Raw genomic sequence first — 23,743 nt, forward strand, 5'->3', positions numbered from 1 at the left:
TTTAGTAAAGACAGGCTTTCTCCATGTTGGCCAGGCTGGTCTCGAACTCCTGACCTCAAGTGATCTGCCCCTCGGCCTCCTAAAGTGCTGGGATTACAGGCGTGAACCGCTGCACCCAGCCTAATGTATTTTTTTCTAGTCATTTCCATGGGTAAATCTTTACAGCCCTAGATTTTGTCTAGTGCTACAGTGTGCAATAGAGTAGCCACTAGCTACATGACTATTTAAATTTAAACTAAAATTAAGGCTGGGTGCAATGGCTCACACCTGTAATCCCAGCATTTTAGGAGGCCGAGGTGGGCAGATCACTTGAGGTCAGGAATTCACAACCAGCCTGGCCAACATGGTGCAACCCTGTCTCTAATGAAAATACAAAAATTACCGGGGTGTTGTGGTGCATGCCTGTAATCCCAGCTACTCGGGAGGCTGAGGCAGGAGAATCACTTGAACCTGGGAGGCAGAGGTTACAGTGAGCTGAGATTGTGCCACTTCACTCCAGCCTGGGTGACAAGAGCGAAACTCCATTAAAAAAAAAAAAAGAAAGAAAGAAATAAAAATTAAAATTAAGAATATTTTAAAAATTCAGTTCTTCAGTTACACTATTCACATTTCAAGTGCTCAACGGCCACATGTGGTTACTGGCCACTGTGTTAGACACAACAGATACTAGATCATCTCCATCAATTTGCACATTTCCAATGTACAAAGTTCTGTTGGACAGCATTGGTCTAGTGTATTAGTCGGTTTTCTCCTGCAATAATACTGCATAGCAACTCCAGAATTTCAGTGGTTTATAAGAATAAACATTTTTCTTGTTCAGAGGTCCATGGGGCAGCTCAACTTCAGGTTGCAGGTTGGCTGGACTTGGCTTCGGACTGCAGTTTAGGTTCAGATCTGCTCCATGTATCTCTTATCCTCTTTGGACTCAGGTATGTTCCTCTCATGACTAAAAGCAGGAGTGCAAGAAGGCAATCTAAACCAATCATATTCAGTTAACAGTCCATTGGCTAAAGCAAGTCACATGACCAAGCCTAATATCAGTGTCCTCAAGGAAAGGCTCTACAAAGTTACAAGGCAAATGGTATGGATGTATCATCCTACTATAAAGGAGTGAAGAAAAAAAAAGTAAAGGAATGAAGAACTGGGAATAATAATCCAATCTACCTCATGTGCCAAACCCTTATAAAGACCAGCCTGGGCAACATGGCAAAACTCTGTCTCTATGTGGTGGTGTGCACTTGTACTACTAGTGAGGTCGAGGCTGGTCTTGAACTTCTGGGCTCAAGCAGTCCTCCCACCTCAGCCTCCCAAAGTGCTGGGATTACAGGCATGAGCCACCACACTGGCCATCCCCGTTGGAGTTGCCTCTCATATATATATAAAATAATAATATATATAATATATATATTTACCTTGGTTCTTTTCTTTTTTTCTTTTTTGTGAGACAAAGTTTCACTCTTGTTGCTCAGGCTGGAGTGCACTGGCGCAATCTCGGCTTACTGCAACCTCTGCCTCCAGGGTTCAAGCGATTCTCCTGCCTCAGCCTCCCGAGTAGCTGGGATTACAGACACCTGCCACCATGCCCAGCTAATTTTTGTATTTTTACTAGAGACGGGGTTTCACCATGTTGGCCAGGCTGGTCTCGAACTCCCGACCTCAGGCGATCCACCAGCCTCGGCCTCCCAAAGTGCTGGGATTACAGGTGTGAGCCACTGCGCCCAGCCAGTGCTTTTTCATATTAATATACATAGACACAATTCTTAAATTAACATTCACTAACTTACATTTACTGGTTTCTGTGTTCTGCTGGTCCCCCTCTTAATTAACTTAACGATGGTTACTTCAGATATCTGAACAATGGACGTGTGTTGAAAGACAACACAACCTGGTTTTTGCCACTGGGCTGGCTCCCAATCTGGTTTAGGTGTGTTAACAGGCTGGGCCTGTCGTCTCAAGCCTGTAATCCCAGCAATTTGGGAGGCCGAGGCAGGCGGATCACTTGAGCCAAGGAGTTTGAGACCAGCCTGGCCAACGTGGCGAAATCCCGTCTGTATTAAAAATAAAAAAAATTAGCTGGGTGTTGTGGAGCATGCCTGTAATCCCAGCTACTCGGGAGGCTGAGGCAGGTGAATTGCTTGAACCGGGGATGTGGAGGTTGCAGTGAGCCAAGATCACACCACTGCACTCCAGCCTGGGTGACAGAGCCAGACTCCATCTTAAAAAAAACAAACAACAACAACAACAACAAACACTGTTAATAGAGGTTCTTGAGATAAGTTAGGAGTTTCATTTCTCGCTTACAATATCTTTTGTAACTAATTTGATTTTATCTCTCAAACTGAAGTGTTATAGACCTGGTAGAGTAGATTCAAGGCAGCTGCTCTATTCTTTTTCTTCTTTCAAAATGGTTATAGCCAGCATGGGCAACATGGTGAAATGCCTTCTCTACTAAAAATATAAAAATTAGCTGGGCGTGGTGGTGCACGCCTGTAATCTCAGCTACTTAGGAGGCTGAGGCGGGAGAATCACTTGAGTCCCAGGAAGTCGAGGCTGCAGTGAGCCGAGATCGCCCCACTGCACAAAAAAAGGTTGTAGTAAAACAACTGCTCTAATTCTTACCCCCTTAGCTAGTGAAAAGATGGAAATGCGACAGGATAGAGCGCGACGGGTGCTTTTAGGGCTAAAACTGAGTGGGTCACACACATGGCCTCCTCTCCCACACGCTCCTGGCCAGAATTTAGTCACATGAGCGCATCTAGATCGCAGCCAGACGGATGGCCACGTGGGAGTGGGAGGTGATGCCACTAAAAGAGAGGGAATGCTTGGGGAACAATCAGCAGTCTTTTCTCAGGGTTTGAGAAAACACTGTGTCTTAGTGAGAAGACACAGTCTGTGCGAGTTAGTAAAGTGAACAGAACTGCGTAGTCAGCTCCCTAGTCAAGAAATTGAACAGTCGACAGAGTTTGAGATTTCTTAACGTAAAGGAAGCGTCAAAAGATAAAGGACCCTTCTAGCCAGGACGCAAGGCTGAGGGCGAGACAGCCACGCGGAGGCGGGGCCGCGGGCGGTCGAAGGTGCGGGGCCGCGGGCGGCCGACGGTGCGCGCCCGGCCGACGGTGCGCGCCCGGCAATGGGCCGTGGCCAGGCAGAGAGGAGGGGCTCCACCGAGCGCGGCGCTGAAGCTGGCAGCCAGAAAGGGGCGGGGCCTGGCGGCGATAGGCTTTGGGGCGGGGCTTCCAAACCGGGCGACCGGGCTAGAGTGAAGGGGCGTGGGCACTCATAAGCTATTGGGGGAGAGGTTAAGAAACGTAGAATTTCGCAGCCAGAATGGGTACGTCTCAGCGATCCTGAAAGCAGCCTTGACAGCCAGAGGCGAGTCAAGTGGAAAGGCTGGCCGGGCTTCGAGAAGGGAGGAGGCATCGAAGTACTTAAAGGCCTGAATCGCGCGGCGTGACGTTGGGGGCGCGGTTTCGCGGCGTCTGGGCGGACACTGCGCCGAGGGGCGGGGCTGGACGCGCGCTCCAAGATGGCGGCGAACGTGTTCCCGTTCCGTGATGCCCGTGCCGCACCGGACCCAGTGCTGGAGGCCGGTCCGGTGGCACACGGGCCACTGCCGGTACCGCTGGTGCTGGACAACGGGTCGTTCCAAGTCCGCGCTGGCTGGGCGTGTCCCGGGCAGGACCCAGGCCCCGAACCGCGCCTGCAGTTCCGCGCGGTGTGCGCCCGCGGTCGTGGCGGGGCACGGGGCGCGTCGGGCCCGCAGGTGGGGAACGCTCTGGGCAGCCTGGAGCCACTGCGCTGGATGCTGCGCTCGCCCTTCGACCGCAACGTGCCGGTCAACCTGGAGCTTCAGGAGTTGCTGCTGGACTACAGCTTCCAGCACCTGGGTGTCTCCTCACAGGTGAAGGGCGGAGTAGGCTGGGCTGGGCTGGGCTGGGCTGGGCTGGGCTGGGTTTGAGGGGAGGGGTGCGGTCTCGTCTCCGCTCACTCTGCTCTCGGAGAGGTAACAGTCACTTCAGTAGCTCCGATTGTCTTTTAGTCGACCAGATGCTAGGCGCTGTGGGTGTAGCAGCGAATAAAATGCTGCTCCTTGTATCTTGGAGCATACCTTTGGGCATATATGCTTGTTTGTTAAGAAGCCCATTTATTAACAAATACGTATTGAGCACTTACTCTCTGTCAGGCACTTTTTAGGCATTTGGAGTACATGTGTGAACACAAAACTTCCTGTGCTTATGGAGCTGTTAATACTATGTAAAGATATTCTAGTATGAAAAGGCAGACAGTAAACATAGAAATAGTAGATTCTACGCCGTGATAGGAGAGGAGGGAGTTACATTTTTTCAGTAAGATGGTCAGGGTAGGACTCGTGAAGGTGATGTTTGAGCAAGGACTTGAAGGAGGTGATTCAGGTAGCAAGCCACGTGAATATCTGAAGGAAAAACGGTCCAGGCAGAGGGAGCAGCCAGTGAAAAGGCCCCGAGGCAGGAGTGTGCCCTAATCCTAATTGCAAGGCTGCCTGTGTGAGGGGGAGAGTAGTACCTGAAAGAGGATGTCAGAGAGGTAGTGGAGAGGCAGATCACACACCTTATAGGCTTTTACTGAGTGAAATGGGGAGCCATGGCAGGGTGTTGAGCTGAAGAAGGACCTGACTTGTGTTTTAAAAGGATCACTATTACTGCTGTATGGAGAATGAATTGTCGTGGGTCATAGGGTGGAAACAGGGACGAGTTAGGAGGCTGTTGGAGTAACCCAGGTAAGTGATGATGGTGGCTTAGATGAGGCAGGTAGCAGGGAATGTCATTAGAAGCAGTTGGATTCTGGAAATACTTTGAAGATAGAGCCAACACGATTTGCTGACAGTTTGGATGGGACCTTGACTTAATAACTTAAATTGACTCTACTTTCGTATTTTCAAGTAAAGATGAGATGAGAGTTTTATAATCGCCTCTGATCAGGTTTTTGATTAAGAAGCCAAAAGCAAATTCAGTCCTGCAATAAGGATTTTGGGTTCTTTTATGCTTCAAAAAGTATTCTGTTACCACTCATTTATTTGCCCTTTTCTTTCAAAGTAGGGCTGTGTTGATCATCCCATAGTTTTGACAGAAGCTGTGTGCAACCCACTGTATTCACGGCAAATGATGTCTGAGCTTCTTTTTGAGTGCTACGGGATTCCCAAGGTTGCCTATGGAATAGACAGCCTCTTCAGCTTCTACCACAATAAGCCAAAGAACTCGATGTGCAGTGGGCTCATCATTTCATCTGGATACCAGTGCACGCATGTTTTACCCATCTTAGAAGGGAGGTGAGTTGCACTTGTGGCATTTGAGTGCGATTTTGAGAAGCATTCAGGAAACATTTATTTACTGCGTGCTTTAAAGGCAGAGTAGAAAGAGCAAGTACTAGCCTGTGAACTGAGCCCTTGGGCTTAGCTTTGAACTACTTCACTGTGTGACTGTGGGTAAGTCCCTTTGCCCATAGTTGTGTCCTTTGTGACCTTCTGGAGGGAGTTGGGGTGGATGATCTCTTAGTTCCACATCCGTAATTCTACAATATTATAATTCTGACCTAATGGGGAGATAGCTAACATAGTATCTGCAGGTAGTAGGCATTCAGTAGAAATGTTTTGAATAAATTTAATCGAGACCATCTTTGTGTTCTGGAGTTTTTTTTTTTTTTTTTTTTTTTTAATTTTTTTTTTGACAGAGTCTTGCTCTGTTACCCAGGCTGGAGTGCAGTGGGATCTTGGCTCAGGGCAACCTCCGCCTCCCAGGTTCAATTGATTCTCCTGCCTCAGCCTCCCGAGTAGCTGGGACCACAGGCACCCGCCACCATGCCCGGCTAATTTTTTTTATATTTTTAGTGAGACAGGGTTTCACCATGTTGGTCAGGCTAGTCTCAAACTCCTGACCTCAAGTGATCCACCCTCCTTGGCCTCCCAACATGCAGGGGTGAGCCACCGCGCCCAGCCAATTTCAAGTTATTTAATCACTATTGTTTAGACCTTTCAGGTACAGTGCCTGGCACGTAATGGACCCTTACTAAATATTTTCAAGTTGAATAAAAGGCAAGGGTAGTTTATGTCATATTTAAAAATCTGTTGCCACTTTATCGTTGAGCTTTCACTGTCTGATAAGAGCCTAGGCCACCACTGTGTTCTCCTGAGAAGGTTTCTCACATGGCATAAAGAGACCCACGCTTTACAGTTGAATGCCTGGGTTTGCAGCTCTGCTACTTAACTTCCTCACTTCATTTCCTAATATGTAAAATTGGGAAAAACTGATTTCCCAGGGTTACCCTGAGAATGAAATGAGATAAGGTAGGTAATGGCACTTTGTAAACTGTAAAGCAGACTGAACATATAAGGCAAATACCATTGAATTTCTCATGAAGTTTCTATGAAAATTTTTGAAGAAAAAAGTAATTCTTAGGTGTTACCAAATGCTCCTGATGTATGAAGTTCTCTATGTAAACAGAATATGCAAAAATAAAAAGTAACATTTTATATTGAGAGAAAGTTTCCTGAAGGCTGGGAAATTATCAGAGTGAATCATATCGTGTTCTATGCTGGCATCTGCTGGTGAGGTATGATACAGCAGTGACATTTTAGTTCCCTACAGTAAGTTCCTAGTGCTCTGCCACTTACTTTCTCACATTAGGAAAATAAAATTACTCTGGTTCTTTTACAGTAAGCCAGGATGCATGTGGTTACTTAACGTGTTTGCTTCAGTAGATGTGGAGTGTTAAGGGAGGGCTTCTTAAACTCTGGCCTTCAGTCACCTAGGGAGCTCATTAAAATGCAGATCCCCAGGCCCCACCCCAGAGCAGCTGTGTCCTGGGAATTGGCATGTTTAAAATTTCCCCCAGCTAATTCTGGGATACTTGGTCCCAGGACTACAGTTTGAGAAATATATGATGAGACTCATTAAGATCTGACTGGAGTGCATACTTGTTAGGTGGCCGTGTGACTGTATGGGTGAACTAGGAATGCCTGCCTAGATAAGAGGTTATACCAGGGGAACTTTAACGTCCCTTCTGACTGTCAGGTTTTGTGTTTCTCCTGCTGGTCCGTTTCTTCTTTATCTGCCTTAAATTATCTTGTTTCTCCCAAGATGCTCCATATTTCTGTCCTCCAGAAATTTCAGTGCTGTTTTCTACTGCTTGGTTATAGATTAGATGCTAAAAACTGCAAGCGCATCAATCTTGGAGGAAGCCAAGCAGCTGGTTACCTCCAGCGTCTCCTCCAGCTGAAGTACCCTGGGCACCTGGCAGCCATCACCCTCAGCCGCATGGAGGAGATTCTGCATGAGCACAGCTACATCGCTGAGGATTATGTGGAAGGTATCCAAGAGGATGTTTGCCTGCAGCTTTTGGGTGTTGTCTACCTTGTATTCCTTAAATTATTGCCAGCATGATTCTTTGCTTGCTCACTTTTTAAGCACCTCCCTTTTTGTATTCCCTTTCTTAAACCATTCAGTAAACTGATAACTTACGTTGTATAGGTTCCCTTCACAAATGGTAGCTTTTATAACTTGCCTGTAATACAGAACTTGGAATTGCACAACTTTCAGCTTTTTCCAGATAGTAAATATTTTTCAGAGTGAGCAGAACATATCAGACTAAAAATATCTTAAGCTAGAAAACAATTGAAATTGTTTTATTTTACCCTTATAATAACATCTATGCTGCAGAAACACCTCTTTTTCTTTTCAAACTTGTCTTGGACTTTTGGTTGTATTTTACTTCAAATTAAAGTATGAGTTTTAGTTGCTATTGTCACATGAATGTGATGAAAATATCTTCCTCATGAATTTAAATAGTTCATATAAAACCAAAGGACTACGGACAATGCCACTGTGAATACAACTCTATTCCAAGAATGGATTTGCTTGTTGTCATTGAGGGTACTGATCTCAGCTGACCAATAATGAGCTCCTGAAGGACAAAAACTGCATCTTTTTTTTTAAATTGTGAAAACCATATAACATAAATTTGCCATTTTAACCATTTTTAAGTATACGTTTCATGTGTGAAGAGCTGTGTTTTAATTAACTTTAGAAAGCATTTATTAAACATCTGTTATTCCTGGGATACAAAGAAGTTGCGGGAGACAGATAGGGAAATAAATAATTGATGAGGACACTCAGTCCGGAGAGTTAGAGGCTTGCCAGAAGACATGGCTGAGGCACACAGCTCTCCGTGCTCCCACTTCTCTGTTCTCCAGTTGCTCTGGTATTGACTCTTTTTTTTTAGTTAACTTTTTCTTTTACAATTCTATGATATGATTATAAAGAGAGAGCATGAGGGAATTTTTTGGGATGATGAACTCTTCCCTATCCTGATTGTGATGTTGATTACATATGCTTTCTCTTTATAATCATATCCTGTTTTTATCCACAATAAAGAGGAACAAACTACTGATACACTTTGAATGAATCTCAAAGGCATGATGTTGAGTAAAAAAAAAAAAAGTTTCAAAAGGTACATACTATTTGATTCCATTTACGTGACATTTTGAAAAGATAAAACCATAGTGATAGAGAAGAAGTGAGGGAAAGATTGCCTGGGCTTGGGATAGAGACAAGCTTTTGGGTGAACTTGTTTTCATTTCTCCAGAGTAAATAGATTGCTGGGTCATGTGCTTGCATGGTATGTCTTTCCGTCCTTCTACTTTTAATCTACCTATATCATTATATTCAAAGTGAATTTCTTGGTAGTTGGATGATTTTTTAAAAAAATCTATTCAGTCAACCTCTATTTAATTGTTAGACTAAACCATTTATAATTAGTTTAATTATTCATATGCTTGGATTTAGGTTCACCATTTTATTATTTGTTTTTGTTCCTTCTGTTTATTGTTCCTCTGTTTCTCTCTCCTGCCTCCTTTTAGGTTATTCGAGCTTTTTTTTTTTTTTTAAAGTATTTTATCTGTTGTGTTTTTTACTCTACCTTTTTATTGTAGTTTTTAGTGGTTGCTTTAGAGATTACAGTAAACACAACTTTTCACAGTCTACTTAGATTCTGTATTTACCACTTCAAGGGGAATGTGGAAATGTTAGCACTGTACAGACTCCTTTATTTCACCCGGTTTATCTTAAAGTTGTCTTATTTATTTCATCTGTATACATTGGAAACCCATCAGACAGTGTTGTGATTTTTACTTTCGGTTGTCAAATAGGTTTTAAAGAACTCGTAAGGAGATTAGTCTGTTAATGTTTAACCAGATTTTTATCATTTCTGTTGCTCTTCCTTCATTCCTGATGCTCCAAGCTTCCTTCTTGTGGTGTTTCTCGCTGAAGAACTTACTTAGCAGTTCTTTTAGAACAGACCTGCTGGCATTATGTCCAGGTTTGGTAGCTGCTTTCAGTTGATTGAGTGGATTCAGGGATTGGATGGAGTGTATTTTCTCCGTCTGACCTATGTCTGAAATGCTGGTATTGACTTTAAAAAAAACAATGGAGTCGGCTGGGCATGGGGGCTCATAGCTGTAATCCCAGTACTTTGGGAGGCTGAGGCGAGTGAATCATGAGGTCAGGAGATCGAGACCATCCTGGGTAACATGGGGAAACCCCATCTCTACTAAAAATTCAAAAAAATTAGCCGGGCATGGTGGCGGGCGCCTGTAGTCCCAGCTACTCAGGAGGCTGAGGCAGGAGAATGGCGTGAACCCGGGAGGCAGAACTTGCAGTGAGCCGAGATCGCGCCACTGCACTCCAGCGTAGGTGACAAGGCGAGCATCCCGAGTACCTGGGAGTACAGGTGCCCGCCACCACGCCTGGCTAATTTTTTTTGTATTTTTAGTAGAGACGGGGTTTCGCTCTGTTAGCCAGGATGGTCTTGATCTCCTGACCTTGTGATCCGCCCACCTCGGCCCCCCAAAGTGCTGGGATTACAGGCGTGAGCCCCTGCGCCCGGCTGGTAGTGACTTTAATTGTTGTGTTAATAGTGTTTCCATTTCATAACTTTCAAAATTGTTTCTTTGAAGAATTACACAAATGGCGGTGTCCTGATTATTATGAGAATAATGTCCACAAGATGCAGCTCCCATTTTCCAGCAAGCTCCTGGGCAGCACTCTGACCTCTGAGGAGAAACAAGAAAGGCGTCAGCAGCAATTGCGGCGGCTGCAGGAGCTCAATGCCCGGCGGCGGGAGGAGAAGCTGCAGCTGGATCAGGAGCGTCTGGACCGACTGCTATATGTGCAGGTAATAGCAGACACAGGGACGGGCGCCCTTCCGTGTTAACAAGATAGTCTCAGAAGATTTTCTCGCATATTTTTCCATTGGCCTTAAGATGCTTTGACTGTCACCTTTGGGGTCAGGAAGGAGTCCAGGGGGATCATCAGCATAGAATACAGTGTAGAAGCAGCTGTTTCTGAAAGAGCTGTGGACTCCAGCATTATTTATTTTCACCTTATAAACTCCTTTATGTTTTTAAACTTTGTAAGTGTGGCATACATGATGCAAAGTGCACAAATCTTTATGTTTCATCTTGATGGATTTTCAAAGTGAAACTCACCCGTGTATCTGCTGTCAGGTTAAGAAACAGCATTGTCAGCGTTCCAGAAGGCTCCTTTCATGTCTCCTCTTAGTAACTTTCCCACCTTCCTCCATATCCCCCCCCACCAAAAAAAAAAAAAAGGGTAACAACCTTTTAGACATCTGTCACCATCATTAGTTTTACCTAATCAGTTGTTGCTGGAACTGTGATGCAGTGCTAGCCTAGAGACAGTTAGAGAGGTGGGCAGCTGTGTGAAACTGGAGGGAGCTGGAGGCGTGGCTCTGGGCAGGGTAGGCCAGGGGAGCTCTGGAAGCCCTCTCCAGCTGTTGTTTTTTCCGTTTGGCTTTGAAGCTACTTTCCTTCCTGTTTGTGACTGCTCTGTTTTCAGGAACTTCTAGAAGATGGCCAGATGGATCAGTTTCACAAAGCTCTGATAGAGCTGAATATGGACTCCCCAGAAGAGCTGCAGTCCTACATCCAGAAGCTCAGTTTAGCAGTGGAGCAGGCTAAGCAGAAAATCCTCCAAGCGGAAGTCAACCTCGAGGTGGATGTGGTAGACAGCAAGCCAGAGGTAACTTAGGGCCTTGGAAGGAGCAGCCCTTCTTGAGGGGAGGAGTGTCCTGAGAGGCCTGACATCAAAGGGGTTGTGCCCAGAGTCAGGAGGAAAAGAGAGCAGAGGGGACGTGGGTGGTGGTGGAGATGGCACTGACCTTGTACCAACTGAAATTCTGTCAGAAGGGATTTCACCCTGTAGATCCCCGGACCCCTGAGCGCAGAAAGTGCATTTAATGTAGGAAGAACATTCACACAGCAAACCTGTGGTGCTGTCTTGAACCTAAACCAGGTCCACTGATAGTCATTGGCAGTCATATACTTCCTTTAATTTTCTTTTAGTGTTTTATTAAATATATTGTGGTTGATTGTTCACTTACCTCCTTTCCATCTTGATGTTCCCTAAGGACAGGGATCATGCTTCATACATGATTTATGAATTTTTTACAGCAGTTGGTAGTTATGCTCAATAATATATGTATAGGTTGCCTTAAGATCAGCCTTTTATTAGTTGCTAAAGACCCTTTGCATCAGCTCTTTGATTTTCTCTTTTTCTTCTTCTTCTGTTTCCTCACCCGTGCACTGTTAATAAGTGTTTTTGAGGCCGGGCGTGCTGACTCACGCTTGTAATCCCAGCACTTTGGAAGGCCCAGGCAGGCAGATCATCTGAGGTCAGGAGTTCAAGACCAGCGTGGCCCACACGGCGAAACCCTGTCTGTACTAAAAATACAAAATTAGCTGAGTGTGGTGGCACACGCCTGTGATCCCAGCTACTTGGGAGGCTGAGGCAGGAGAATCACCTGAACCCGGGAGGCAGAGGTTGCAGTGAGCCGAGATCGCTCCATTGCACTCCAGCCTGGGCAACAAGAGCAAAACTCCATCTCAAAAAAAAATAAATAAGGCCGGGCGCGGTGGCTCACGCCTGTAATCCCAGCACTTTGGGAGGCTGAGGCGGGCGGATCACGAGGTCAGGAGATCGAGACCATCCTGGCTAACACAGTGAAACCCCGTCTCTACTAAAAAATACAAAAAATTAGCCGGGCGTGGTGGCGGGCGCCTGTAGTCCCAGCTACGCGGGAGGCTGAGGCAGGAGAATGGCGTGAACCCGGGAGGCGGAGCTTGCAGTGAGCCGAGATCGCGCCACTGCACTCCAGCCTGGGCGACAGAGCGAGACTCCGTCTCAAAAAAAAAATAAATAAAATAAAAAAATAAATAAGTATTTTTGTTTGTTTGAGACAGGGTCTCACTTTGTTGCCCAGTTAGAATGCAGTTACATGTTCGTAGCTCAATGTAACCTCAGACTCCTGGGCTTAAGTGGATCCTCCCACCTCAGCCTCCTAAGAAGCTAGGACTACAGGTGAACGCCAGCATGCCTAAGTCACTTTTACAATTTTTTGTAGAGATGGGGTCTCACCAAGTTGTCCAGGCTGGTCTCGAACTCCTGGCCTCAAGTGAACCTCCCACCTCAGCCTCCCAAAGCACTGGGATGACAGGCTTGAGCCACCACGCTTGGCTGTTAATAAGTGTCAAAGTAGCCAAAAGAGCTTAGGCCCCAGCATCTTAGTTCCTGTATGGCAAAGGGGCAGCCTGCAGGTCACTCCTCAGTCCAGAAGTCGCTGGTTGAGTCGCCTGCCTTTAGAACTGGAACAAAGAGTTAGTAAGTGTACATCCTATTCCTGGATCTGTCATCCCTAGAATTCCAAAACAAAGGAACTTACTGCCTTGAGACATGTTTTAGGCAGGATAAACCAGACTAGCCTCTTGTTTTTTGTTTTTTGTTTTTTTCTTTTTAAATCAACTTTCATTAAGGTGTTGATTACTTATCCTTTCAGAAAAAAAATGATACTTTGGCAAAATGCAAGTCAGTGCCATTTGATGCTGGGTGTAGCATGGTGCTTATCAGTGATGTCAGAGTTGCCTTTGGCTCAACAGGAAGCTTGCTTTTGCAGTGACGGGCTCCCAGCTGGAGGCTCGCTCATAGTTTCTGCTCTCACCGTTGCATCCTCTACATCTCATTCCCAGGCTGTCGATTATGTGAGGACAGTACATGAGTGTATGCTTTATAGAGCAGATCCTGAGATAGGCTTACTAGATACACCTTACTGGATCACTAAGATCTTGTGTAGATGGGGCCTTTACCATCTTCTTCCAACACGGCATCCCAGATCAGCCTCAGTTGAATCAGTGTGTGCCTTTTCCATTTTGCTTCTCTCGGTTTTTCAGGTCTTTATTTGAGATTTGAGTTGTTGTTTACTGAAATCCGGAACCATGTTGTCTTTGTTATGTATTCATCCATATTTAGTTTTTATCATGCTTGACATGTTAGCAGGACATACTTTTCTTTATACCAGAGCAGTGCCACTCAGCCACATGCAGATGAGGAATTTCAGATTTCAAAAAGGGAAAAAAAACCAAACAGCTGTGAAGATGTGATTCTTCAGCAGTGGGGAAACTAGTTTTTCCTTTTCTTTGTTCATTTGTCTGCATTTGTTACATGCTGTGATTCATCACCCATTCCCCCATTCTTTCAGCAGATACTCAGTAGGTACCTACTTCATTTTATGCTCTGGTACACACATTTAAATCTCCTTGGGTTCAGGGGATTTTGAAATGCCGGACTGCAAAAGATTTTTCTATATGCAACAAATTTGATGATCAGATGGGCCGGGCACGGTGGCTCATGCCTGTAATCCCAGCACTTTGGGAGGCCGAGGTGGGTGGATCACCTGAGGTCAGGAATTCGAGACCAGCCTGACCAACATGGTGAAACCCTGTCTCTACTGAAAATAGAAAAATTAGCCGGGCGTCGGGGCAGGCGCCTGTAATCCCAGCTACTCGGGAGGCTGAGGCAGGAGAATCACTTGAACCCAGGAGGCGGAGGTTGCAGTGAGCTGAGATTGTGACATTGCACTCCAGCCTGGGCAACAGAGCAAGACTCCGTCTCAAAAAAAAAAAAAGTGATAATCAGTCGCCAAAGCTTTAATGGTTAGTCAGCATTCAGCATTTTAGGGTAATTCTTAATGATCAGAGTCAATTACAGTCACATTTGTGGGATAAACTTGACCATGACAATGGCTAGCCAGTTCTACCTTTCAAAAAGTATTTGTAGAGTTTCCAATAATATAATTCATTTAGAATGAATTGAATCAATATATGTGAACCAAAATTCATATTGACATTGCACTTAAGCAGTAATGGCTGAACTGAATTAATACAGCTGGAATTTAACTAATAGTGGTCTCGAAAATCTGTTTTTTCTTATAGACCAATCTATTCTGACCCTTGCTATTCTGCAGTTGTTTCTGTGAGGATGTTGTGAAGGAGCAGGCTTTGTTAGCATTCTAACCAAGTATTTAAACCAGAAGATGCTTGCTTTTCATAGCTACAAGCACAGCATAAGAGGGTAGGAGGGGGGAGAACACAGGTTTTGAGCATCATCATTTGTTGGAAAACGCAATGGGCCAAATATAGAAAGTTCTCCGGCTTTACTAGCCAAGATCAGGGTTGGCCTCTGCTTCTTCTTATGCCGCTCAAGGCTGTTTTAGGGAACCATGCTGCATCTTCTGTGGTATGCCTTGGCAAACTGTCATTCCATGCAGTTCCAAAAGAACAGTCATATTAGTGTTTCTGAACGCCACATAAGACATGTGGAGACCCTGGCAAACTCTAGCGAGAGAGAAGCCAGCCGTGGCAGAGAAAACTATTCTCTGTTGGATGCCTGTTCTCTGTGTTGAAATGATCAGCTTTGTTCCTCTCTGCGACTCGTATGAATTGGGATAAATAAATGTCCTTTTTATAATTTTTGTGAAGCTAAGAAGTTATCTTAAGATGGTATGCTTTGGAATGAAGCTAGGTGAAGGTGAATGTTGATTTTTTTTTGGCAGCTGAAGAAACCTCTTGAAACCCAAAGCTTTACAATCATCTCTATTCCAGGGGAATTTGAGGGTGTATCCCAGGGGCCCACCACTCAGTGACAGGTGCAGTATACCAGCGATGCAGAGGTGATTAAGATACAATGCCTGCCTTCCTGCCTTCAAAAACAAAAAACGAGGGCTATAGCACCATGCTTAGCTGACTGTAATGAAACGTAGCAGGTATGGTGGTAAATGTGTGTGGGAATACACATTTGGTTTTTTGAGAAGGGACTGGATGTTTCAGCTGGGCCTTGAAAGATTATTTGGGCCGGGCACAGTGGCTCACATCTGTAATCCCAACACTGAGAGGCTGAGGAGGGAAGATCACTTGTGCCCAGGGGTTTGAGACCAATCCCTGAGTCACATAGACCCCATCTCTAAAAAAAATTTTTTTAATTAGCTGAGCATGCATCTGTAGTCTCAGCTGCTTGAGAGGTTGAGGTGGGAGGATCACTTGAGCTTGGGAGTTCGAGGCTGCAGTGGGCCATGGTTGTGTCACCGCATTCCAACCTGGGCAACAGAACAAGACCCTGTCTAAAAAAAAAAAAAAGGAAGATTATTTGATTTCAGTAGGTAGCAAAAGGAGGAGGGAAGGACATTTCAGGTGGAAAGAACCACACATGCAGGTATATAGAGTGTGAACAAGAAAGGCTGTGGTGGGTGATGAAGTGGAGATGACTATTAAGTTCTTTACCCATCAGTCTTATGAGCCTGCATATTATCCTTCAGACATTCGGAGCCTTCCAGGGATGTTGAGCAAGGGAATGAGACGATGAGATTTTGTTTTGGGAAACTAACTGGTGGCAGTTAGGATGATGGGTTGAAGGGAGGGGTGAGGCTGCAGGTGGGAAAACAAAACAGATGTAGGATCAGATGTAGGATCCCAAGATCTCGCTGCCATTTGCAAGCCAAGGTGACAAGAGTAGCAGTGTTGATAATAGAGCATGTGGCATGTGCCGACCCCTTGCTGAGCACCTACATAGGTGTCCTCCTGGTTCGTGTTCACAACTCAATGGGTAGGTACTATCATTATCCCCCTTTTACAGACAAGGAAAGATTTGGAGTGAGGTCACATAGCTAGAAGTAGTGCTGATCAAATTCAAACACAGGCAGTTCAATTCCAGATTCCACTCTTGTAACCCTTAGGCTGTATTGAAAGGCACTGGGTAGATGGTAGTGCCTTTTGACCAAGTTTGGGAAGATAATTGGCTTAGTTTTGAGCACCTTTTTTTTTTCTTTTTTTAAAGAGATTGGATCTTACTCTGTTGCACAGGCTGGAGTACATGTTGTGATGATGGCTCACTGTAAATTCAAACTCCTGGGCTCAATTGATCCTCCCACCTCAGCCTCCCTAGTAGCTAGGACTACAGGAGTGCACCACCGTGCCCAGCTAACTTTTTGCTTTTTAATTTTTTGTAGAGATGGGTCTCACTGTGTTGCCCAGGCTGTTCTCGAACTCCTGGCCTCAAGCAAGCCTCCCACCTTGGCCTTTCAAAGTGCAGGGATTACAGGCATGAGTCACCGTGCCTGGCCCTGAGCTCCTTATCTTTAAAATCATTGTAGGACATCAGGTGGAGCTTTTCAGGATTCTGCGGGACATCAGGTGGAGCTATGGGAGGACAGAATCAAATGGGGAGGAAGAAAAGAAAAATTCCTGGAGAATGCCACCACTTGAGAGTTAGGTGACAGAAGAAAAGCCAGGATGAAGATTGAGCAAGAGCAGTCAGAGATGAAGGAAGCCAAAAGGGTTGATGGTAGAGTTAAGAGCTTGAATGGTCAGCTTAACCTAGGATGAGAATTATTTTTTGAAACAAGGAAAGCTTGAAAGGATAAGAAAATAGGACGTGAGGGTGATCTGGCTGCGATACCTGTCACCCCACTGATTGCCAGGGTTGATTCGGCTGATCTGGCTGGCTAAGCGGGTGTCTCTTTCTGTCCTCACCACATCGTGTGTGTCTCTCCCAAAGCTGCATGCTTGGTCGAAGAGGACGACCATCCCCAATAGAGGAGGACTGGTCTTCGTCAAGAGTATACGAGTAGCTGCGCTCCCCTGCTAGAACCTCCAAACAAGCGCTCAAGGACATGAAAATAGATAAGGAAGTAGAATGAAGAATAAAGAGGGAAGTTCATTTTTTGAGGCAACTAAGATGATCTTTTAAGATTTCCAGGGTTGAGATTAGAAAGGAGACTGTGGAGAAGGGTGTTGGGAAAGGGCAGGCGGAAGGAAGCTGAGAAGTAACCACAGGATTGCCTAAATAGCACCTGGGACTTTCTGCACTCCTGCCCCCCTGGAGCATATTTAACTTTTCTATTGCTACAAAAACCATTCCAAACTTAGCAGCATAAAACAGCAACCATTTTATTGTGCTCATGGGTTTGGTGGGTGAGGAATTGAGAGAGGCTACAGGGATCTCTGCTTCAAGTTGCCTGGAGCCACTGCTGGGAAGAATTAAATAGTTGGGGACTGGAATCAGCTGGAGGGTTTTTCACTTACCTGTCTGGTATCTGGGCTGGGAGGACTCAAGGGCTGGGTTCATGGGGGACTCTTGACCCAGGCACCCACATATGGCCTCTTGGTGTGCCTTGGGCTCCTCCCAGTGTGGCCACTGGTTTCCAAGAGGGAGCTTCCCAAGAGAGCAGCTAGAGAGTGAATGTTTCAAATGATGAAAGCATAAGCTGCATGACCTTTCAGGACCTTACCTTAGAAGTCACATGACATCATTTGCACCATACTTTGTTGGTTGTAGTCCTCACAGTCCCCCACTGAGACTCAAGGGGAAGAAACAAAGACCCTCCACCTCTGTTTGGGGAGTGTCAAGGTCACATTACAGAAAAGTGTGTGGGATAGAAGTCACTGCTGTGACTTTCTTTTAAAAATATAATCTGCTCCAGAGCCCAAGTGGAAAGAGTACTGGGAGGCATCCTTTAGACTGCAGGCTTACTGGTTGGGTGTAACAGAAGCAGATAGAGTTGGTGGACGGTTGATGGCAAAAGTGATTGGATTCCAGGCTGGGTAGAGAAGGGCATGTGAATCCACAGGAAAGGTCATCACTTGGATTGAGGGAGGCCAGGGTGGAGGTTAGGATGAAGATGAAGAATAGGGTAAAAATGTGGGATGTAGAGAGGAAGGACTCCAGTGGAGCCCAGTGCTTGCTTTCACCTGTTACTTGGGGAATCACAGGTTACAGGTTTTGTCTGTAGTTATTTTAAATACACAGCTGACATCTTTGTCTTCAACCCTGTAATACAACAGAATTATTTAAGGGACCAAATTGAGTGTGTGTTTAAAAGGGAAGAGGGAAGCGTTCGTTTCTCACCCGACGCTGCCCTAAGTTCACGTCCCACTTTTACATAGATGGAGAAGCAGCTCAGAGTGTACTGTTTCCAGCTCTACCACTGTGACCTTTAATATACCTTTGGTTGCCATTCCGAGCTGGATCAGTGTGACTCCAGAGCCTGACCACCTTCTGTTATGTCACACTGCCTCCTGGTTCCTGGTTCCTGGTTCCCCCAGGTGACAAACCACCAAATGAAAAAGAACTTTGATGATTAATTTCCATTCCTCCCCTGGAACCCCTTTGGGGTCATTCCTGAAGAGCTGGGTTTGGTGCCAAGCCAGAATAGGCACAGACACTCCCATGGTAGGGCTCCTTTCTTGTGAGGGAAGTTGAGAGTCTTCCAGATCACAAACTGCAGATGGCAAAGGGAATGTTCCTTTACTCCCTCTCTGCTGTCCCTGCTGGGACAGAGGAGCCTGTCATTGCCTCAGCTGGTCTTGCTGCTGCGTGTAAAATCTTTCATTCATCTCTTGTATTACCTACTCTGACCTTAGGCTAGATTGTTTTCATGTTCCCAAAGCCCCAATTGTCTTATCCTTAGCCTCATGATTTATAGAACTCCAGCTTAAGGCAGAACAAAGACTTCGGAACTGAGCAGTTCTGCCTCTTCCCACGTGTCTACTGCCTACTAGTGTGATCTTGGGCAAGTTACTTCACCTCTCTGAGCCATAGCATCCTCACCCATCAAATACAGTAATGTCTGCAGTGAGGGTTGTGCAGATAGCAGGTGTCCCTCCCCTCTTTGTCTGATTCAGTATTGGCAGGGACAGCTTTTGCTTCCTTCCCTGAGAGCAAGGTTCTTTAGATTTGTGTCACCCAACCCATCTTCATCCTTCTCAGAATACCTCTATAAACCAGCCCCCTCATCCTGTGCACAAGTCTCACATGAAGAAACATTCACTTTCCTTTCCAGGGTTTATCCTCAAGCCTGGAAAATCCCCCTCAAATATTGTAGAATCATCTATACTGAACAGAATTTAGAGTACATTGTCACCCATCTTGCATGCCATATTTGCCACATGACTTTTGGTGTGTGAATGTGTGTGGGGTATTGAGGGGTATTGCCTTATTTTAATGCTAGTTTACATTTGCAGTATATATGAGTAGGTTCTAGAGAAGTATATTTAAGTCCTCTGAATTATGTTGGTGATTTACATACTTCATAAATTCCGAGAGTAAGGAGAGACTCAGAATGCATACTCAATGGCGCAGTCTCCTCTCAAGCATACTTGGCTTTGGTTACACTCTGCTTGAACCCTCCCAAGACACTACCTCATAAGACAGTCCATTCTGCAGCAGCTGTCATTGTTACATCATTCTTCCTTGGGATGCAACTAAATATTTCTACCCAGAACTTCTCTCCATTGAGTCCAATGACAGATGGCCAAAGATGTCTTTCAGAACCACCACCATTCCCAACTTATTTTGTACAGTTTAAAATTAAAAGTGCCCTAACTTCTCTTTTGGAAATGGTGCCAGCATGTCTAGACCCCTTCCAGGTTCATTGTGGTCATAGAGGGAACTTGTTCTGCAGGACTCCACAGATAGGAAGCACTCTGCTACCTTGGGGCCTCTAGTCCCATTCCCAGCCCAATGGGACCTGCTATTACGGGACTGATTGTTGAGCTCATTAGTGTTGGCACATACATTTATTTATATTTCTGAGGCAGAGTCTTGCTCTTTCATCCAGGCTGGATTACAGTGGCATGATCATGGCTCACTGTAGCCTCAACCTCCCAGGCTCAAGTGATCCTCCCACCTCAGCTTCCCAAGTAGCTGGGACTGTACGTGCTCACCACCACACCCAGCTAATGTTTGTATTTTTTGTAGAGACAAGGTTTCACTCTGTTGCCCACGCTGGTCTCAAACTCCTGGGCTCAAGGAGCCCACTTGCCTCTGCCTCCCAAAGTGCAGAGGGATTACAGGCGTGAGCCACTGCTCCCTGGCCAGCATATGTATTTATTAATTATTAAAAGATTGCTTTAACTTTGCTGGTAGTCTAGCTGCCTTGTAGGATAGCAGCTGTCACACCCTTCTCTTAGAGTTGCGTGTGTGGTGGTGTGACTCATGCAAGCAGCAAGTCTTCCACGGGGCCCAGCCATGAGCTGGCACCATCAGAAGGCTTTAGAGAAGGCGGGGGTTGGTGAGGCTTGTATAAAGTAGGAAAGGTAGGAGATCAAAGCAAAGCCCGTTCCTGGCTTTTTAGTCTTCGTGTTCATGTGTGCTTTTTTAAAAATAGCTTAGAAAAATTTTCATAGTTTTTATGTAAGGTTTTAGAACATTGGGCAAGATCCCAGTTCTTTTTTGTGGCACTAAAATGATAGAACTGAGGCCTGCTGAAGGTACAGGTTCTGTTTCATTTTGCTCCTTCTCTTAGACCCCTGACCTGGAGCAGCTGGAGCCGTCTTTGGAAGATGTGGAAAGCATGAATGATTTTGATCCCTTGTTTTCAGAGGAAACACCTGGAGTGGAGAAGCCGGTCACCACTGTTCAGGTTTGGCCTCTACAGCCCAGAACATGCTTATTCTTTGAAGGTGTTGACCTAAATGGCTGGGCTAGTCTGTTTCTTTAGGACTTAAAACTGTTATGTTTTTTAGAAAATTGGGTACCAATACTTAAAACATCTGAAATCAGGGATTTTTTTCCCCCGGTGATTGATCGATTGGTTCCAGTACCAAGATCTGTGAATCTCTGAGAAACAGTCCACCCGGCAGAAACATTTGGTAAAGTAATTGGGAACTTGAGATCTGAATACTGGCTTGTAATAGTTTCATTTACATTTAAGCCAATGCCAGTACACATAATCCTCTTTGGAATCTATGTTTCTGTCATTACAATGCCAACCACCTGAGTCTGGGTCTCTGAGTCTGAGACCCACCTGGGAGAGAGCTTCCATGCCGTGCAGGGATAGGGCACTAAGCAAGGCACTGAGCAGGAGACTTGTCCTCTAGACTGGGCCTTTTACTGCTGCTCTCCACAAAGCCTGTCCCTGCAATTCGGGGACCATTTCATGATGGAAACATGTACATGTTTATAATACACAGGTTGGAAGAAGGTAGGAAATTGAATTAGCAGGTCAAGAGAGTTGGGAGAAGCTATACTGGCATTAACAAGGGACAGAAACTATTGGGATAAGAAATGCAGTTTGAGGAAACTAGCAACTGGAATGTTTGTCATTTGGCCTAAAAATATCTTTTAAACCTTGGGTTTTTAAAGCCCGTGTTTAACTTGGCAGCATATCATCAGCTATTTGTTGGGACAGAAAGAATTCGAGCTCCAGAGATTGTTTTCCAGCCATCTCTCATAGGAGAAGAACAGGCTGGGATTGCAGAGACTCTTCAGTACATTCTGGACAGGTGAGACAGCGAATCTGCTTTTCCTTCTATCTTCCTGAACCATTTCCTTGGATTGTGCATTGAATGGTAGATTTGATGGTCAGGCACTTGAAAATGTGCCTCACTCTCTTCTTTTCATAGACTTGCTGTGCTCAGATAGTATTCCCTTCATCTCTTATCACCAGGCCTGGCACGTAACTGGGGCTCTGTAGTTGTTTTCTGAACCTGTAAATGCTGGGTTGACTGAGTAGCTTTAAGAGTGTCTTTTAAGTTTGAACAACCCGATAACATGTACACTGGTTTCCATGTAAACCTTCACATTATTAAAGACTAGTGATTTTAAATCACCCTAAAAATATTGCAGAGCTAATAAAATTTTTTTTCCCCTCCTTGCAGGCATTTTACTTATTTAAGAGTTACATTTCCATAAGAATCCAGGTGTTTTACCCATTTATGCGGGCATTTTCCTGCAGTGTGAATTTGATAATTCAAGTTGGGCAAGTAGAGAATAGAATTTTGTAGGACTCTGGCTGCTGTTGGTTATAACGGCAGGGAAACTTGTACCTAGCAAGGAAGAAAAAGCTGTTGCTGCTACTTTGTTTGAGTGGCTTTGAGCTTTGTCTTGACAGTGGTTGGAAAGTGATCAAATATGTCTTAGATAAAGCTGTTATTAAAAAAGATAAAAAGAAAGCACAGGTCGATAGATGGGCCCTCAAAAGGGAGGCATGGCTTTTGGGGATAATGGAAATGTTTTATGTCTTGATTGTAGTGATGGTTACTGGAATGTATAAATTAGTTAGACTTTATCAAAATGTATGTAAATTTATCGTCAAGTTTATTTTTTAAATGTATTATAAAAGTATAAAAATTCTAATCATGTTAAGGAAATAAGTTGACCATTCAGATTACGGTTTTGTCTGGCTATTTGGAAACATTGGGCTGGTGTTCTGTAGAGACACAAATGAAAAATGAAAGTTTTGATTTTCTTTTTTTTAGCTTTTTGTGTAGATGTTTTTCTGTTTTGTACTGAGAGCTTACATTTCTGCATCCGCATTTCGTTCTGATATTTGAGTTAAGGGACTATATCAGGAGTTGTTTCTTTCCTAGGTACCCAAAGGACGTTCAGGAAATGCTGGTTCAGAACGTTTTCCTCACTGGCGGGAACACGATGTATCCTGGCGTGAAAGCCAGAATGGAGAAGGAACTGTTGGAGATGAGACCCTTCCAGTCTTCTTTTCAGGTACTGATTGTTCGAGTAGTCAATTATTTTGAAAATAGCATTACCTGTTTTCTGATTGCAAAAGTAATAATCATGCAGAAATATCCACTGTTAACATTTTTGTGGCTTTTCTTCTGGTCTTAAGTCCATGTTTAATTTTTAAAGCAAAATGGGAATCATGTTTTATATACTGTTTTGTGGTTTCTTTAAATTGGAAGATGAAGACATGCGTAGAATTCTAAGAGTGTGAAAGAGTATACATCAAAAATAAGTCATTCTCCTACCCAGTCCGGGCCCCTGTAGACAGTGTGGGGCATGGGATACATTGGAGACAGCATTCCAGACAGAAGGACTAGCATGAGCAAGGGCACAGGGGCCAGAAGCTTGTTGAGGGAGTGAGAAGTGGCTGAGTGTTGCTGGAGCACATGGCTGATAAAGAGGAGAGGAGGTGGGTAACGTAGAGAGGTCAGCAGAGCCCACACTGTGCAGAGCCTGTGCATCCTGCTAAGAAACTTGGCCTTGGTCTGCTCTGCTCTGCTGCGTGATGTAGTGTACATTCAGGGGGGCGTCTCTGGGCTTTGGTGCTGACTCCATCATCACCATTACTGAATTGTGCTAAGCTTTGGCTGTCTCAGTGGTAGGAAGGGGGTAATCGGTACCTGTTGCTGGGATTCAGTGTACTGGTGCCTGTCAAGCGCCCGACAGTGGGCCTGCATGTAATAAACTCTCAGACATGAGCTGTTGTGTTGAGGGTCCCTGAGACCATTCCAGGTAGGATGATTCTCTGGGAGGATTCACAGGACTCAGCATGTAATCCTACTTACAGCTGTGACTTACTACAGCAACTCAGCAGAGAGACAAGGTGCCCGGGGTGAAATCTGGGAGCA

General features: G+C 45.0%; 1 protein-coding gene across 2 annotated transcripts in view; it reads left to right on the forward strand.

Annotated features, from left to right (window-relative positions):
• The first annotated feature begins 3,114 nt into the window (after positions 1 to 3,114).
• The window catches only part of ACTR5 (actin related protein 5), a 39,035-nt gene continuing 18,406 nt past the window's right edge, over positions 3,115 to 23,743 (forward strand). The window contains exons 1-8 of one of the 2 annotated variants that reach the window (XM_031005016.3): positions 3,115 to 3,901; positions 5,076 to 5,305; positions 7,172 to 7,341; positions 9,986 to 10,203; positions 10,887 to 11,069; positions 20,680 to 20,796; positions 21,519 to 21,658; positions 22,745 to 22,877. In XM_031005016.3, coding sequence (XP_030860876.2) covers positions 3,527 to 3,901; positions 5,076 to 5,305; positions 7,172 to 7,341; positions 9,986 to 10,203; positions 10,887 to 11,069; positions 20,680 to 20,796; positions 21,519 to 21,658; positions 22,745 to 22,877 — 1,566 coding nt within the window. In that variant the 5' untranslated portion in view covers positions 3,115 to 3,526. The remainder of the gene's footprint in view (positions 3,902 to 5,075; positions 5,306 to 7,171; positions 7,342 to 9,985; positions 10,204 to 10,886; positions 11,070 to 20,679; positions 20,797 to 21,518; positions 21,659 to 22,744; positions 22,878 to 23,743) is intronic. The other variant, XM_031005015.3, reaches the window with a different exon arrangement.

The sequence above is a fragment of the Gorilla gorilla genome, chromosome 21 (genome assembly GCF_029281585.2).
Source record: "Gorilla gorilla gorilla isolate KB3781 chromosome 21, NHGRI_mGorGor1-v2.1_pri, whole genome shotgun sequence".
Classification (NCBI taxonomy): domain Eukaryota; kingdom Metazoa; phylum Chordata; class Mammalia; order Primates; family Hominidae; genus Gorilla; species Gorilla gorilla.